The sequence below is a fragment of the Plectropomus leopardus genome, chromosome 22, assembly GCF_026936395.1.
Source record: "Plectropomus leopardus strain MGB_pleo_1.0 chromosome 22, ASM2693639v1, whole genome shotgun sequence".
Classification (NCBI taxonomy): domain Eukaryota; kingdom Metazoa; phylum Chordata; class Actinopteri; order Perciformes; family Serranidae; genus Plectropomus; species Plectropomus leopardus.
In genome coordinates this window covers 815,839-832,500 of record NC_142197.1, presented here as the reverse complement: position 1 = coordinate 832,500, position 16,662 = coordinate 815,839, and the positions used below count along the sequence as shown (strand labels likewise).

The following is a 16,662-nucleotide window of genomic DNA, read 5'->3' as shown; positions in this document are numbered from 1 at the left end:
GTCTGTGATTTTTTTTCAGTTTTTTTTGTTGTTGCTTTTTTTCAGGTATTTTTCATGTAACTTTACTCACTCTTTGATCATTTTTGGGCCGTGTGTTAAGTCGCTCGTTGCCTTCTTGCCTTCTGTATTTGACAGAAATCAAACCCCAGGTTTGAAAGGGTTAAACATTAAAAAAGTGGAGGAGCGTGACGAGCAGAAGATGTGTCGACGTGTCGGAGAGCCACGATGAAAATCTTCGCTCTCCTGAAAAATACTCTGAATGAAATAAAAAATGTACGGAGCCGTCTGTGCAGCTGACGGCTTCACGGTCTCTGAGCGAGGCGGCTCTTTCCCTCCTCCTGCTCCGCCAGCTTGAAGTGAGTGTAAGACAGGATGCCCGCCAGCGTGCACAGGATCCCCAACGCCTGAGAGACGGACAGGACGGACGGACGGACAGACGGGAGGACAGAGAGACAGGGTTCAGAGACAGTAACTGGAGCCAGAGGGTTGACTGACGAGAGCAGCAGAGACACTCACCTGGTTGAGGGACAGCGGGTCGTGGAAGAGCAGGTATCCTCCAATCAGAGTGATGCAGAACTTAAAATGACCAAACATGTTGTAGCTGTGAGCCGGAGTCAAGAAAACAACAAACGTCGAAAATATTCCACTTAACATCTAAAATAATTCCCCGAAGACCTCCAGGAAACCTTAATAAGCCTCCAAAGACCACCTGAAACTCCTTAAATCTCCCAGAAACTTAACTCTGAGACCAAAGACCTCCTCCAGGAGTTCAGTGAACCCGACTTTAGAAAACTCCTCACGAAGACGACCAGATTTCCACAAAAACACAGAAACTCTCGAGAAAGTCATCGATAAAAACAGACAGCTCTTCAAAACCGCCAGAAGAAACCCAAAGAGCCTTCAAGGAGACCAGAAGACCCAAGAAACTCTCAGACCTCCTAAAGACCGGCCAAAGCTTCAGAAATCCATTTAATCCAAGTTCAGTTTCAATTTCAATTCAATGTTGATGTCAGTTCCAATGTTGATTTCAGTTTCAGTTTCAATACAGTTCAATTCAGTTTTATTGATGAAGCCCAGTATCACCAAAAAAAGTCTTCACAGCAGAGACGGAAAAAACACGGTAAAAAACTCACGAAGAGCATTTACAAAGAAAAGAAAGCTCCCTAAAAAGCCCTTAAATCTTCTTAAGAAGACCCCAAACCCCTTAACTCCCCCTGACAGAGACCAGAAGAAGCTGGAGCCTCACAGACCTGAAAACCCTCACAGACCTGAAAACCCTCACAGACCTGATCCACATTGCACAGAGCCCAGAGGACTCTTCATGTCTGAGGATACGTGACGGCCGACGTGTTTCCGATGATCCAGTAGATCGACAGGTTGACCAGGAACGCCACCACACCTGAGAACAGCACCGTCACCTAGGCAACCAGAGGAGAGCACATCAGGACCTTCACAATAAAAGCATGGAGCCAGCTGAACCAGCTCTTTGTGAGTTCACACTAACACAAGAGTTCACTGACACACTGAAAATCAGACTGTCTGTGTGTGTGTGTGTGTGTGTGTGTGTGTGTGTGTGTGTGTGTGTGTTGCAGAGTCTGACCACAGCAGGCAGAGACCAGGGTCCAAATATTCCTCCGTCTCCAGTGAGCGGCTCAAACAGGGGGACGACGCAGAGCAGGAAGCCGGAGGACAGAGGAGCCTGACGGGACACACAGGGTTAATATTACCGACGTTATATCTCTTTATGGTTTAAACTGTGGAGGACTGAAACAGACAAAATCAAAAATAAATAAATAAATATGTCAATAAATAAATGAAAATGCCAAAAATCACTATATTTATTTCATTTCCCATGTTTATATATTTATTTATCCATTTTTAAAGTTATCATTATTATTTAGCTGATCCATGCACTCTGATGTCGATCAGCCCACATTAGTGTAATGAGGAAAAGGAAAAAGAGGAAAATATGTTTGAGGAAATATACGGAGGAAGAGGCAAATAGGAAAAAGAATACATAAAGAACTGCAGAAATAAGTACACAAATAAATACATTAAAAAATGAATACATTAATATGTAAAATGGAAAATAAAAAGGGTTCAGAGCATAAATATGAAGTTAAGAGTCAGACCTGATAGTAGAGGAGCTGCATGGAGTTCACCTGCAGCTCGTGCTGTTTGGCTCCCACCCACTGAGAGACGGACGGAGACATTTATTTTATTTTGATGCATCACACAGAAGCCTCTGAGGCCTTTTACTTTCACCGTGTACTTTTACTCACCACTTGGTACAGCGATGTCACCAAAACACCCAGAGACGCAAACACCGTCCCCAGCAGGTTGAACCGCACGTCAAAGTACGAGTTCAAAATCACCCCCAATGTGATCGGCACCTGGAGAGACAGACACGTTTGACACAACAAAAACACTTTTTACAGCTCGTGACACTATCATACCTGATCTGAAAGTGTCCTCAAATCCTAGAAACGTCTTAAAATCCTAAAAATGTCCTTAAAATCCTAGATACGTGCTATATTCTTTGAAACGTCCAAAAAAACTAGAAACATCCAAAAAAACTAGAAACATCCAAAAAACCTAGAAACATGTTAATATCCTAGAAATGTCATAAAAACCTAGAAAAGTGCTAAAATCCTAAAAATGTCCCACAATCCAAGAAACGTCCTAAAATCGAAGAAATGTCCTAAAACAATAGACATTTGTGAAAATCAAAGAACCATCCTAAAATCCAAAAGCTCAAAGGTCCCCGGGAGTCTTCGGGAGTCTCCCCGGGAGTCTCCCCGAGTCTCCCCGGGAGTCTCCCCGAGTCTCCGGGCTCCTCACCAGCGTGAGTTTGATCTTGGTGGAGAAGGTCTTCTTGTAGTAGGAGGTCTGGATGAGGATGATGACGGGCGTGGTCATGGCCTTGGCCAGCTGGTACGTCCCGATGGAGTTGTTCTGCAGCGACAGGTTGGTGAACGCCACGAAGCCGCAGAAGCTCAGAGCCAGCCAGGCGATCCTGCGCAGCGGCAGGCTCTTTGGGGAGAAGACGTCCATCTTCTGGCAGACGTAGAGTCCCAGCCAGGTGACCACGAAGTGCACCAGGGTCAGCGTCATGTTGGGGAAGCCGTAGTGGACGTAGATCCACTTGTTGATGAAGACGATGCAGATGGAGGACAGCAGGTTGACCAGCAGGCCGGCCATGATGCGCCCGTTGGCCGAGAGGTCAAACAGGGACTGAGCCATGACTCTGGAAGCTTCCCGGCTGAGTTTCCGTCCGTTTGATTCAAGCTGAGACAAACGTTCACGCTGCAGAAACAAGCCAGAGCCACTGTGAGAGAAAACCCCAAGTTTCTTCAAAAACATCATCAATTATGTTTGCAGTAGCTTTGTGTTGCAGCTCAAGTGCAAAATAAAAAAGCTAATTTATAGTGTTTTCAAGATATCCACAAATGTAGGATTTTTTTTTTTTAATATTTTGGTACTAAAGCAAAAGTCCTGCATTTAAAATCAACATTTATTTACCTGCATTTAAGGGCCTGCACACACTCTCAATGCTTAAATGCACTTTTCAAAATTTAGCTTCTGATTCAGCTAAATAAAAGTACAAACCCCCTAAAAATGAAAAGCACTAAGGCTATGAAGCCTGTATAACATGGTAACACCCAAATAAAGTACAAGTACCTCAAGTGTCTACTTTAGTATGCTACTTGAGAAAACATCACAGTTTTTAATGCCACTAATTAAAAAAAAAGGTATAAGAACATTTTGCAGTTTTAAGACAGTAAAATAGCTGATTTTTAAATGAAGTTTGGCATGAATCAGTGATGTAGAAAAAACAGGGTATACAGGTTAAATATGAATAATGTTTGAAGCAACGGTAAATGGAGATGAAACTGTGATAAATTACATCTTAAATGATGTATGTTGCTGTTAGTTAACACGGCAAAACAGTTTAAAGAGAGTCTGAACACAACCAAAGTCTGTCAGCGCCTAACGGTTAAATTGCTGATTTTTTAAATGAAGTTTGGTGTGAATAAGTGAAAGAACTAACTGGTTTAACGGAGGTAAAATCGTAAATTAACGTTCATGTTAGCTTATAACGCCAATAGTTTAAAGACGGCCTGAGGACAGCACGGGGCTGTCTGTCTGTCTGTCTGTGTGTCTCTCTGTCTGTCTGTGTCTCTTTCTGCCACGCATTAAGAAAAGTTTACCCGGAGTCTCCATCTTTCTGTCCCCCGCTGCTCCCCCTCACTCCGCCGGCCTCTCTCCGGACAAACACCGCGTCACTCTGCGGCTCTCCCCGGCGGGCAGAGCTCCAGTCCCGGCTTCAGGAGTGACGGATCCCCGCTGCTGTCCCGGAGGATTTTCTCTCCGGATGAATACAGACGTGATTTCTGGTCACAAACCGCCCCGTGAGCTCCCGTCGGTTCCTGTTTCCTCCGTTTAACGGTTTAACGGCGGTCGACGTGCGCACGAGGAAAAACAGCGGCCGCTGGCGGACCGGAGGGGGAGCAGAGATCGTCTATGACAACAGATGACTCACTGCAGAGAGCATCTATGACAACAGATGACTCACTACACACACAAAACTGAAAGAGCTATCCTCAGACAGGGAAATGTCACAATGTTGTGTGTTTTTCCTGACGATTTGTTGATGTTGCGTAAAAAAATCAGCCAATATATCTGTATTTAAAAAAAATGAAAACAGAAATAAAGAAATTACATTGAACTGCTGGAGACCGCAAAGTGCTGCATCCAGTCTGCCGGAAACCTAAAAGAAGAATATATAAAATAAAGAAACACAACATCAAAATAAAATAAAACTAAACACAAAATGTGAACACAATCTAATTATATAAAATATAAAACAAAACATAAATAAATACATACAAAAGAAGAAGCAAAACATCAAAAAAATATATATAATAAAATAATACAACATACAAAAAGTAAATCAAAGAAATAAAGAAAATGTATTAAAAACAAAACTTCATCACAAACGCTGACCTGCGGGCGGCAGCAGTGAGCCGCAGCTGTCCTCCAGTCTACCAGGAATTCGACAGACGAAGAAGAAAAAGTATAAGACACACGAAGAAGAGTCCCGTTGAGCCTCGTGAAGCGGGAACAGTCAGCCGTCTATCATGGACTGGTAAATTAAACGTTAATGTTAATATTTTAAATGGTCTGTTAAATTATATTTTATCATGTATGAACTAAAATCAGCTGTTTCACCTGTCAGGTACATTATTGTCTCTGCGCGTGAACCGTTAGCTCGTTATTTAGCCGGTTTGTACTCTACCGAGCTAGCTGGATGCTAACGGAGCCGTTCATTATCATTGCTGATGCTAACAGGCTAACTGCCGTTTGTTGACATGTTGAACCGAACTGTTAATAACGACGTTATCAATCAATAACCGGAGATAAATACAGCTGCTGATTATCATCGATCTCCGTATCGATACTGAACAAACTGATAACAGCAGCTGCTTGCTTTTGTTTGAGTATACTGAGTATTATTACTGTCTGTCTGCGAGTATTTCAGGTGTTAATAAAGAGTTATTAACTAGTTATTTATGTTGTTATTGTGTCAAACAGAGAGCGGGAAAATATCAAAGTACATTCACTCAAGTACTTTACCTAAGTGCAGTTTTTAGGTATTTTACTGCAGTATTTCCATTTTCTGCTTTTTTATACTCCCATCACTTCCATCTCAGAGGAGATTATTGAACTTTTTACATCTTTAAATGACTTAAGTTACTGTGCATAATTAGATGTTTAATACATAATATAATCAACTAATAAACTATGATAATATAAGACAATGGAAAATAAACCACATATTATACTGCATAATGAGGCGTTGAGTGAAGTAATATTTGCTGTGTATTTATACTCAAACACACATGTACCGTGTTGTCTTCAGGGGTCAGAGTGAGCTGCTGTCTCCGGTGGTTCGAGACGACGAGGTGACCATCGCTGCCCGCAGGAGGAAGAAGGTGGCCTGTATCCTAAACCAGGCCGGGACAGAGAGGGAGGGAGAGTGTGTGTGATTTATTTAAAATTAATGATCCTGAACTGAATCAGGACTGTTGTTGGGATTAAATGAGTTATTTGAAGACTTTAAAGATTTTTTTTTCTTGTTTATTTGACATGTTATAGAGTACATGACAAATAAAAGTGTTCATTTGTTGTATTTCAGGATTAAATCATAAACGCACAGATACCAAAAAGGATTTCTGGCTGGTGGAAACCTAATAAATACCTGTATAGGTGTAACGCTGCTTCAATAACCGGCGTTATGATTGACATCAGAACTGTAACGGTTGTTGTTGTTGTTGTTGTTGTTGTTGTTGTTGTTTTCTTCCTGACTGTTGCTCTCAGTCCCATCACCCGGTGCTGGCAGCCCCATCGCCTCCACGGTAACGCCGGCCCGCTCACTGCTGAGGAACACTCCAGCTTCACTGTACAGACAGGCTGGTAGGACGGACACACGGACACACACACACACACACACACACACACACACACCATTATTGATTAATATCAAAGTGAATCCTGACTCTCACCTCGTGTCTCTTTGTCTCTCAGTGACTCCCAGGGTTCCAGATGTTTCCTCCATTTTGGCTCCAGGAGGTCGAACACCTCGATACACACACACACCCAGAAACGCACTCAGCAGTATGGTGAGACTGAGACACACACACACACACGACACTTTTGTTTTCTTATTTGAACTTCTCTTCCTTTTTGTTGGTGCTCGATGCTGCAAACTCTGATTCATGACATTTGATCATCAGTATAATCAGTGAGAAGTTAACGTTGCCATTTATTCTAATATGCCGTGTGTGTGTGTGTGTGTGTGTGTGTGTGTGTGTGTGTGTGTGTGTGCGTGTGTGTGTGCGCGCAGAATTTGGATGACAGCGACTGGACGAACAGCATGTACATCTCGCCTGTTTCGGGTTTGGAGAACACGAGCTTCTTCACAGACGACATCACCAACCTGAGCTCGGCTCTGCTGAAGGAGGACGACCCCGGAGAGGCCGGTGAGCAAAACAAACGCCCCCGCAGCCTGTCGCCGTCACTCTGCTGCGCATGTCAACATTAACGTCTTTTTAAAACCTTTTCAGCGGCCGCCAGTCTGTTCCCAGAGTTCCTGGCGTCCTTTCTGAAACACTCTTCTTCTGCGGTGTTTGAGCTGCTGGAGGATTATCAGTCTCTCTGTCGGGACAAGGTGGGCTTCGATTTACAGCTCGTTCACACCTAAAGGTCTCTGTTTAGTCAAAGTTTATTTCGCCTTCAGTCATGACATTGTCAGTTTGCGGTTATTAATTAAAGCAGGCAGAAACAGCCCAGCGAGCTCTGTCCAATTATCAGAGATCAGTGACTCACCTTTGTCTCCGTCAATGTCTCCCAGCTGGACGTGCTGCAGTCTGTGGTCCTCAGGGCGGGACAGAACAGTAAGACAGCAGGAGTCCACTGGCTGCTGCAGCAGGAGAACTGCACCTGGAGACTCATCACCTCCCTGTACAGGTAACGTCCACATGTCCGCCTGTCTACATGTCCGCCTCTCCGCCTGTCCGAAGACGAAAATATTTTGGATTTTTTCTTTTCTTTTTGTTTCTAAGACCTATTAAAGAATACTGGGGAAGCAATAATAGAACATTTGTGCGATATAAAAAGGGAAAATCATATGCGAACAGCTGCAGTGGTTAGTTTTCTCCCTCTGACGTATTTGACGGTCGAACATCGTCCCGCTCTCTGCGCAGGAATGTGGACTGAACGTGAGTTTTCCGAGTGCTGCTTGTTTGTGCTCAGACATGAAATATGATTTGAAAAAAACTACAGAGAAGTCTGGAACTCTGAGAATTGAATTATAAAAAAGGAAAATGTGTAAATACCTGTCTGTCTGTCTGTCTGTCCACCCGTCCTCGTGTCTCTGATCACCTGTCTGTGTCTGCAGGGACCGGGTCCAGTTGGCGCTGGAGGATGACATGATGACAGACATGGTTGTGAGTGATGCATTTTGACACTTTTGGACACACACACTCCTAAAACACACACTTCTGAGACCTAAAACATGACTCTGAATGTCTGTGTGTGTGTGTGTGTGTGTGTAGGTCCCCAGTGAGAGTGAGAAGGTGGTGGTGGAGCAGCTGTTCCAGCGGGACGCCGTCATCCGTCAGAGTCAGGTAACAAACATCTTCCTGCTGCTTCCTCCAGCTGCAGGTCCTTAAAAAGATTTTTTAAAAATTAAAATCTACAGAATGCTTCTCACATTAACACAAAAAGGTTATGTTTAATGATACAATGAATATTTAGGCAAAATTCTCCCTACATTTTTTTTTCAACAAAATTGTTTTTTGATAAAAGTCTAAAGTGGCATTAACAAAGTCTTAAATCCCACTTGTCTTCAGTGTAGGAGCTCTGCTGCAGGAAATAAAAGATTCAATAAACACAGTCTCTCTGGATCAGAACCAGGAGACAATTCTTATTCTTCTTCTTCTTCTTCTTCTTCTTCTTCTTCTTATTATTATTATTATTATTATTATTATTATTATTATTATTATTATTATTATTATTGTTGTTAGTAGTAGTAATAGTAGTAGTAGTTTTTATATTTTCCCTTTTTATTCACTATTTAATGCATATAAACATATAATCAAATACAAAGTCAACAAAGTGATGACATTTGATTGGATATTTGATAAAAGGAAGAAAGCAACAACGATACTGAACATAAAGACACGTCAAAAAAAGGCGACTGAACAGAGTTTGTTTTTGTGTGTCAGCTGGTCGTTGATTGGCTGGAGAGCATCGCCAAGGATCAGATCGGAGATTTTTCGGATAATATCGAATATTACGCCAAAAACGTCTGCTGGTGAGTTCCTGTCTGTTTTAAAATATCATGCTTGCAGCAGCAGATCATCAGTGAGCTCCTGCTAAAATACTGTGTGGATTTATTGATTGATTGATGTATCTATAGATTTATAGATTTATTTTTAATGTCATATTGTGATTTTTGACTTAATCCCAATTTCACATTGATGCCCAGAGCACGTTTTATCCGCGTTTCCTGTGTTTTGTGGTTCTGAATTGTGTCTGGATGGATTTTTATTGCAGAACAAATCTACCTGCGAGTACAAATACAGTAACCTCTGTGTGTGTGTGTGTGTGTGTGTGTGTGTGTGTGTGTGTTTTAGGGAGAACACACTCCACGCACTGAAGCTGAGGAGAAAGAGCGGCGCCGCCTTCACCGTCCCTCTGGTCACGGAGCTGGTGAGGCCCGTTAACACTGAATACATCGTCATACTAATCAGCTCTTGTTAAACGAAAACGGTCTCCGTACAGACGCGTGTTTTAGCACGGATGTGAAACACATATCACATGACCGTTCACACACACCGGCCGTGCACGTGTCGGCGTAAACAGGAAGCAGTTTGATTACTTCGCAGTCGGTTGTTTGTTAAGAAAATAAAAGGAGATGGTGAAAATTGTATAATAATAATAATGATAATAACTTTATTTGTGTAGCACTTATTTAAAAGTTACAAAGTGCTTCACATTAGTGCATTTTATTTTATTTTATTTTGTAAAAATATGTATTGGTGCTTGTTTCATTGTTTTAAACTGTGTTTGTCATGTCAATGAAGTGCCCTGTACACTCGGCGCCGTTAAAAATGAGGATCTCCCTCAGTGACTCCCGAGTTTAATCCAGTATAAATTAAATTAAATCAATAAAAGTAAGAGTAAAGATACAAGAAGTATACAGTAACAATTAATAAGATACTGTTAAGATCAAAGAGTTAAACGGAGCAAATCAGAACAAAAGGAAATAAAACGATTTACATATCACAAATGTATAATTCAGTTCTTAAAAGGAAAAGCTTCCCTTTTAAAAATGTCTAAAAGCAACGAGTAAAAAACGAGTGATGTGTCAGCAAACGTTATCTCCTCAGGCAGAGGTTCACAGCAAAGCGGCCCTGATGGCAAAAACACCAGCACCTTTAGTCACCAGTTTTGGAGGTCAAGACGGCGGAACTCAGATTGATCCAAAGCAAGTCCGGCGACACATCAGAGCGAACGTAAACGTATCAGCATGGATGTCGCTGTAGATGAGGTGTGTGTTTTTGTGTGTTAAGGACCCGGACGCTCCCCTCCGGCAGCAGCGGCCCCTGGCTGACCTGGACCGAGAGGACGACGCGCGACTGCTGAAGAACCTGTTCACTCTGATCAGAGCCGGGATGACTGAGGAGGTAGGGCGCTTTTTTACGATTTACCTCTCGCCGTCCTCGCTAAGAGGAGCTGAGACGCGAGACACGCGTTTTTAACACCCGGAAATGAATTAAAAGCCTGCAAACGTAATAAACCACAAATGTAATAATAGTTGCCTACTACAAACGTAACGTGAAATTTCCTGCAAATGTCCAGAAAAGACATCTGTGACTTGGAATTTGTCATTTTGACTATTTCCACCTGATGAGGTCATTTTGACCATATTTGGCATATGGAGGAAATACATGCTATTTCCACTAGGTGACCTGTCACAGTCAATGTAGCAAAAATGATAATTTACTTAGCATGTGGTATATTGACAATAATTTTTTATTTAATCTAAAAACATAGTGGCATCATGACAAAAACCTGGCATTTAAAGGGTTAACTTTAAAATTAATGAATATTTGATAGTGATGATAAGGACTGAGATGTTGGTAGAAAATCGTATTAATGTATAATATTTTTCAAAGCTTGATTTTGAAAAGTGTATTTACTGTATGTGCTGAGAGATTCGAGTGTGTGCAGGCCCTAAAGGGTTAATTTAGATTTTAAATGCAGAGTTTTTTGCTTGTACTGGAGCATTGCAGTATTAAAATAAAGTCTACACTTGGATATTTTGAAAACTTGTAAATTAGTTTTGTACACTTCTGCTGCAACATAAAGCCACTGCAAACATAGCAAAAATAATATTAATGTCGATTTTTTTTTTTTTTTAAAGCTTGATTTTGGAAAGTGCATTTTGTGTGCAGAGCGATACAAGTGTGTGTGATATTAAAGCGGGCCCTAAAGGGTTAAAGTCAGTATTTATCTACACTAGTACATGAAGGGATAACAAAGGGACAAATTATTTTATCACTCAAAAATGTTTTTGTCGTGTGTGTGTGTGTGTGTGTGTGTGTGTAGGCTCAGAGGCTGTGTAAGCGCTGTGGTCAGGCGTGGAGAGCAGCGACCTTGGAGGGCTGGAAACTCTACCACGACCCCAACATGACCTCAGGTAACCTCTGACCCACCAGCGTGTGACCTGAGTGTGTCTTCTTGTTTCGGTCTGTGAGCTCGTCGGTGAGTTTCCTCGTCTCCGTCTCTGCAGGCAGTTTGGAGCTGCAGCCTGTCGAAGGAAACCCGCAGAGAGGAATCTGGAAGGCCTGCTGCTGGAGGATGGCTGAGGAGGTAAAACACACACACACACACACACACACACACACACACACACACACACACACACACAGAGGAGAAAAAAACTGTGAATAAAACATTGTATATTATTGACCTGCTCTGTCTGTGTGTGTGTGTGTGTGTGTGTGTGTGTGTGTGTGTGTGTGTGTGTTTCAGGAGCAGTTAAACAGATATGAGCGAGCGATCTACGCTGGCCTGAGTGGAAACCTCAAACCAGTAATTTAATGACTTTTTCTTTCTGTGACATTATGTGTGTGATTGTGTTTGTGTAATGAGCCCGACTCACCACATGCAGACTGTGGCGAGAAGCCTCATGTTTTTATTTACGCCGGCATTCCCTCCTCCGCCACTGTCCGTGCGTTATTTCCAAATCTTGTTCACAACAGAAAAAAACAAAAACGATGGTTTATTAGATGGTTTGAATCATGCATTAGGGCATACCTGCTCTGTTTGTGTCAACTGTTGCAGAAATCTACGACAAATAAAACAACGCGTGAACGCACCTGAGAAAAGTGCAGACAGCCTGACTCTTTATGTTTAAGGGGGTGCAGTGAGTTCCTCCAGAGCTAAAGTAAAAAACAGAAAAACTTCACACTGTAAGCTGATCTGCATTATGATATGAAGTGTTATATATTAAGTGTGTGTGTGTGTGTGTGTGGGGGGTGTGTGTGTGTGTGTGTGTGTGTGTGTGTGTGTGTGTGTGTGTGCCAGCTGCTGGCGGTGTGTGAGTCGTGGGAGGACTGTGTGTGGGCGCACTTCAGAGTGATGGTGGACTCACTGGTTGAAAAGGAGCTCATGTCGTCAGGAATGGCTCACCAGGAAGTAGAGACGCTGCCCAGAGAGTACCTGGAGGCCAAGTACGACACACACACACACACACACACACACACACACACACACACACACACACACACACACGAATACACATGAATATACAGTAGCAGTAGTAAAATAATTTCTGTTAAGTATTTGTAGAATAAAAACACACCTGATGTCTCTGTTTCTCTCAGCTGGACGATGGAAAAAGTGTTTGAGGAACTTCAGGCTTCTGAGCTGAAGGTGAAACTTTGACAGCGACTGAATCTGATCAGTCACATGACCGAACACACACACACACACACACACACACACACACACACTCGTAACCCCAGCTTCTTTCTGTGTGCGTACGTGCGTGTGTGTGTGTTTTCAGAGGGTGTTGGAGGAGACCAGAGAGCATCACCACGTCATCCAGAAGTTTGTCATCCTGGGAGACCTGGACAGTAAGAGATTATTGTTGTTATTATTATTATTATTGTTATTGTTATTGTTTTTGTTATTATTATCAACAACAATTAGACTGGCATGGCTATAACAAGACAGAATGAGTATAGAATGAAATTTTAATTGAATTTCATTTTTTCATCAATAATTGATCTGATGATCTATGTTTCCTGTCCTAAAACATTAACCCCTTTTATCTCTCTCTGCGTCTCCCTCAGGTCTGATGGAGGAGTTTTCTGATTGGCTGACAGCCTCTAAGCCCCTCCCCTCTCACCTGCTGCGTTTCATGACTCACCTGCTGCTGTTTTTCCGCTGTCTGGGTTTGGCGCTGAAGGTAAAGACAAAATAAGTCAAATTTATTACCGGAGATTTCGTACAGATGTTAATATCTCTGGGGACTCACTTTTCATGTCTGTTGACACCTGCTGATTGGTCTGTCCGTCCGTCCGTCTGTCCTTCCGTCTCTCAGGAGGAGGTGTGTGTGGACGTGCTGAAGGCGTACGTCTCCCTCCTGATCCGCGATCAGCAGACTGACCTCGTGGCGAGCTACGTCACCCAGCTGCCCTCCGAGCTCGCCACCATTCAGTACGCCGCCTTCCTGGAGACCGTCAACCAACCGGAGCTCCGCCCCCACTGCCTGCAGCTCGCCACGGATGCTGGTGAGACGCCGAAAAAAACACTGAAACTAGGGCTGGACGAATAAAGTCTTATCACGATATTTTTTTTCATATCAGTCGATATCGATATTTATCAGGATATCCATCAAATCAGTATTTCTGTGGAGCTTAAAGGTCCCTTTGACTCCTCAGTGAGATATGAAGATATCATCAGGTTCATTTGGGTTTAAATATTTATTTTCTGTCAGACAGTGAACATGACAAATATACTGTAGAGCAGCATCACCAGCTGGAGGACCTATTCTACTAAACACGGGGGTGCGCTTTCTTTGTAGTTTTTTTTTCCCCAAAATTTTCAGACTGTTTTTGTTTGTGCAGGTTTGGATGTTGCCGCGGTGACGAAGCTGGTGGTGGAGACGGTGAGAGAGAGAGACGAGACAGAGTTTACACATCACAGCCAGACGCTGGAGACGGGAACCACCAAGGTACAAAAAGCCTGATCCAGACAAACGAAAACTCCTTTAACCCTCAGAGACTTTTTTTTATTTTACTTACTTTTCATTCTTCTTTTTTTGACAATATTAGCTGTGTGAATATGAAATCGTGCCCTAAGGGGTTAAATGTTGAGTTTTTTGTTGTGTGTTGGGACGGGTGGACTCACTGTGACGCTGCGCTCTGATAGGAGGACCTGAGAAAGATCGACATCATCGATTGGCTGCTGTTTGACCCCGCCCATCGAGCAGAGGCGCTGAAACAGTCGAACGCCATCATGAGGAAGTTTTTGGGTACTTTAGTTTCTACTTTATGTCATCTACGTTTTTTATCTCCATCACGGACGTGGAGACTCTGGACGGACGCCACGGTCACATGATCCTGAGCGGAGCGTCTCGAGCCTCCTGACAGTGAGGACCATGATGCATTGCGTCTGTCTGTCCGTCTCCCAGCTCTGCAGAAACACGACGCGGCGAAGGCGGTGTTCTCAAAAGTTCCCGAGGACTCGATGAGGGAGATTTACTGCCAGTGGTCGGGCGTCGGTCAGACTACGCCTCTTCCTGCGGAGGACGAGAACGCCATCAGAGAACACCTGTGCATCAGAGCCTACCTGGTCCGTCACCTGTCTGAATACTCAGATTACATTTTAGCAGCAGGACTGCAGTCTGCTCTGATAGGATCAATAACGTTTATTGATCTGAACGTGTCTATTATAAACGTATCCCACAGGAAGCTCATGAGGCGTTCACTGATTGGTTCAGTCATAGCAGCTCCGCCCCCCAGAAACCAGCGCCCGCCCCCGAGGCCAAATTCACCGAGAGAGTTGCCAATGAGATGAGAGAGAAGGAGTACCAGGTACACACACACACACACACACACACACACACACACACACACACCGAAATTTTATCAATTTTTTTTTTTTTTTACGGGCCATAAATTGTCTTTTAAAAAGTCTAGGATTTAATTTCATAAAGTTTCTGAAAAAAAAATGTATATATTATTGAATTTTAGAATTTAAGGCAATTAAATTAGTCAAAAAGTCTTATTTTTGATTTGTAGAAGTCTCAAATTAAAGATTTTTCATCTTTTTCATTAGAATTTAAGGTAAAGGTTCTGAAAAAGAAGAATTTAAGGCAATTAAATTACTTAGTCTTATTTATTTTTAATTTAGAAAAAGTCTTAAATTTGACTTAAAGAATTTAAGGCTGCAAGTGTTCTAAAGTTTTATTTTTAATTTCTCAAACAGGGTTTTTGGGGGGATTTTTTCCTCAGGAGATGTGAGGCTCTAAGGACAGAGGGATGTCGTCTTTGTATGACATCCCTCTTTACTTACTGTACTCTACTTTGTCCCAACTTTACTTTGTACACAGTATACAGTATGTACAAGAATATAGCTTTTTGTGTATTTTAATATAAGATGCATCAATAAATTAAATCTGAATCTTATAATTATCATTATTAATTTCAAATTATTTTACAAAATAATTATTTTTAAGCATGTTTTCCAGGCAGTTTCCTTTTTTGTTCTTCTGCTTTTTTTTTTAACCAATTTTTGGGCCAATTAAAATCAAGGCAAGTTACCCTTTTCCTGTTTTTGAAAGAAATCGAGCCAATCTGCTCAGGGTTCAAAGGGTTAAATACAGCAATGTAAAAAAAGTGTGTGTGTGTGTGTGTGTGTGTGTGTGTGTGTGTGTGTGTGTGTGTGTGTGTGTGTGTGTGTGTGTGTCAGGCCTCTCTGTCTGCGTGGTCGTGTCGTCTTGAAGTTCTAACCGAAGACGTGAAAGAAAGAATCTACAACGTGCTGCTGTTTGTGGATGGAGGATGGATGATCGACAACAGACAGGTAAACGTTTACAAAACCAAATGTGAACGTAACTTTTACATCCATTCCACTGCAGGAATGAAACCAGAAAACCAAATTAATGTGAAATATTTTTTAAAACTTGATTCTGAGTATTGCATTTTGTGTGCAGAGCGGTACGAGTGTGTTTAATATTAAAGCGGGCCCTAAAGGGTTAATTTAGTGAGGAATCGGTGGGTTGTTTGTTGTATTTTCAGGATTCGGAGCCGGATTCGGAGCGCAGCCACCAGATGGCGGCGCTGCGTTCGCTGTGTCTGCCTCGCCTCAGCTTCCTGCTACTCAGCGTGCTGCAGAACTCCTCCAGACACCAGGAGGCGCTGCGACTCGCCGACATCATCTCATCCGACCAACACCGCCTCTACCAGGTAACCACGATGACCCCACGCATCACGGATGCTAAACGCTTAACTCACACTACGCATTTTCAACTGGAATTAAAATAATTTTTATAATGTTTTGTGGAGGTTTTCTCCAAAGAGGAGCTGCGGAGGTTCCTGCAGAAACTGAGGGAGTCGTCGCTCGCTCTGTTGGACCGAGGACTCGACCCACTCGGCTACGAGTTACAGCCATAAACACACACACACACACACGCATTGAGCTGTGTTTGACTTACTTTTGTTATATTGGATTGTGTTAATGTCTTTTTTTGCAAAATAAAAGCCTGTTTCCTGTAGTTTTTCAGTGAAAACTCGTCGTCACTGCTGCCCAATCACAATAATCAGGGTGTTTTTGTACTGTTGTACCCTTTAAAAACCTGAGCAAATATGTTTAAAAAAAGAGTGAAAATGGCCTTAAAACATGCTGAAAAATGATTTAATTTATAGCTTTAATTATATTTTTTCTGTGACATGAATCATTGATCCCAGGCTGAGCTCATCAAAAAAATCTGCCTTGCATAAAGTATATTGGAAATAATTCTTTTTTTGTGTTTGTTTTTTTTTCTTTTAAAAACATAGTGGCATCATGGCAAAAAAAAAC

General features: G+C 42.3%; 2 protein-coding genes and 1 long non-coding RNA gene across 6 annotated transcripts in view; 1 reads left to right on the top strand and 2 right to left on the bottom strand.

Annotated features, from left to right (window-relative positions):
* The window catches only part of slc35e3 (solute carrier family 35 member E3), an 8,166-nt gene extending 1,862 nt beyond the window's left edge, over positions 1-6,304 (bottom strand). Inside the window, exons 1-10 of one of the 4 annotated variants that reach the window (XM_088072355.1) lie at positions 5,008-5,145; positions 4,724-4,771; positions 4,212-4,522; positions 2,842-3,306; positions 2,283-2,393; positions 2,133-2,192; positions 1,601-1,699; positions 1,336-1,418; positions 517-601; positions 1-404 (exon numbers count right to left, since the gene is read on the bottom strand). The exon at positions 1-404 is cut by the window's left edge and continues 1,862 nt beyond it. In XM_088072355.1, coding sequence (XP_087928481.1) covers positions 303-404; positions 517-601; positions 1,336-1,418; positions 1,601-1,699; positions 2,133-2,192; positions 2,283-2,393; positions 2,842-3,243 — 942 coding nt within the window. In that variant the 5' untranslated portion in view covers positions 3,244-3,306; positions 4,212-4,522; positions 4,724-4,771; positions 5,008-5,145 and the 3' untranslated portion in view covers positions 1-302. Of the gene's footprint in view, positions 405-516; positions 602-1,335; positions 1,419-1,600; positions 1,700-2,132; positions 2,193-2,282; positions 2,394-2,841; positions 3,307-4,211; positions 4,689-4,723; positions 4,772-5,007; positions 5,146-5,909; positions 6,009-6,262 lie in introns of those variants that run through there. The other 3 variants (XM_042511235.2, XM_088072356.1, XM_042511233.2) reach the window with 3 other exon arrangements.
* Positions 5,041-16,357, top strand: nup107 (nucleoporin 107). Its single transcript, XM_042511232.2, has 27 exons — positions 5,041-5,149; positions 5,924-6,003; positions 6,382-6,477; positions 6,589-6,683; positions 6,908-7,043; positions 7,128-7,231; positions 7,415-7,530; positions 7,961-8,009; positions 8,118-8,189; positions 8,790-8,878; positions 9,201-9,276; positions 10,140-10,253; positions 11,179-11,269; positions 11,363-11,442; positions 11,605-11,664; positions 12,160-12,305; positions 12,459-12,507; positions 12,641-12,710; positions 12,930-13,045; positions 13,181-13,370; positions 13,707-13,813; positions 14,011-14,113; positions 14,273-14,433; positions 14,550-14,675; positions 15,553-15,666; positions 15,882-16,049; positions 16,149-16,357. Exons 1-27 carry the CDS (start codon positions 5,142-5,144, stop codon positions 16,254-16,256), a joined length of 2,724 nt encoding a protein of 907 aa, XP_042367166.2. The 5' UTR covers positions 5,041-5,141; the 3' UTR covers positions 16,257-16,357.
* Positions 11,296-16,662, bottom strand: part of LOC121961302 (uncharacterized) — a 19,895-nt gene continuing 14,528 nt past the window's right edge. The window contains exons 6-13 of the long non-coding RNA XR_006107039.2: positions 13,990-14,380; positions 13,115-13,367; positions 13,007-13,039; positions 12,437-12,703; positions 12,227-12,294; positions 11,952-12,014; positions 11,735-11,820; positions 11,296-11,434 (exon numbers count right to left, since the gene is read on the bottom strand). This is a non-coding gene — a long non-coding RNA (uncharacterized LOC121961302). The remainder of the gene's footprint in view (positions 11,435-11,734; positions 11,821-11,951; positions 12,015-12,226; positions 12,295-12,436; positions 12,704-13,006; positions 13,040-13,114; positions 13,368-13,989; positions 14,381-16,662) is intronic.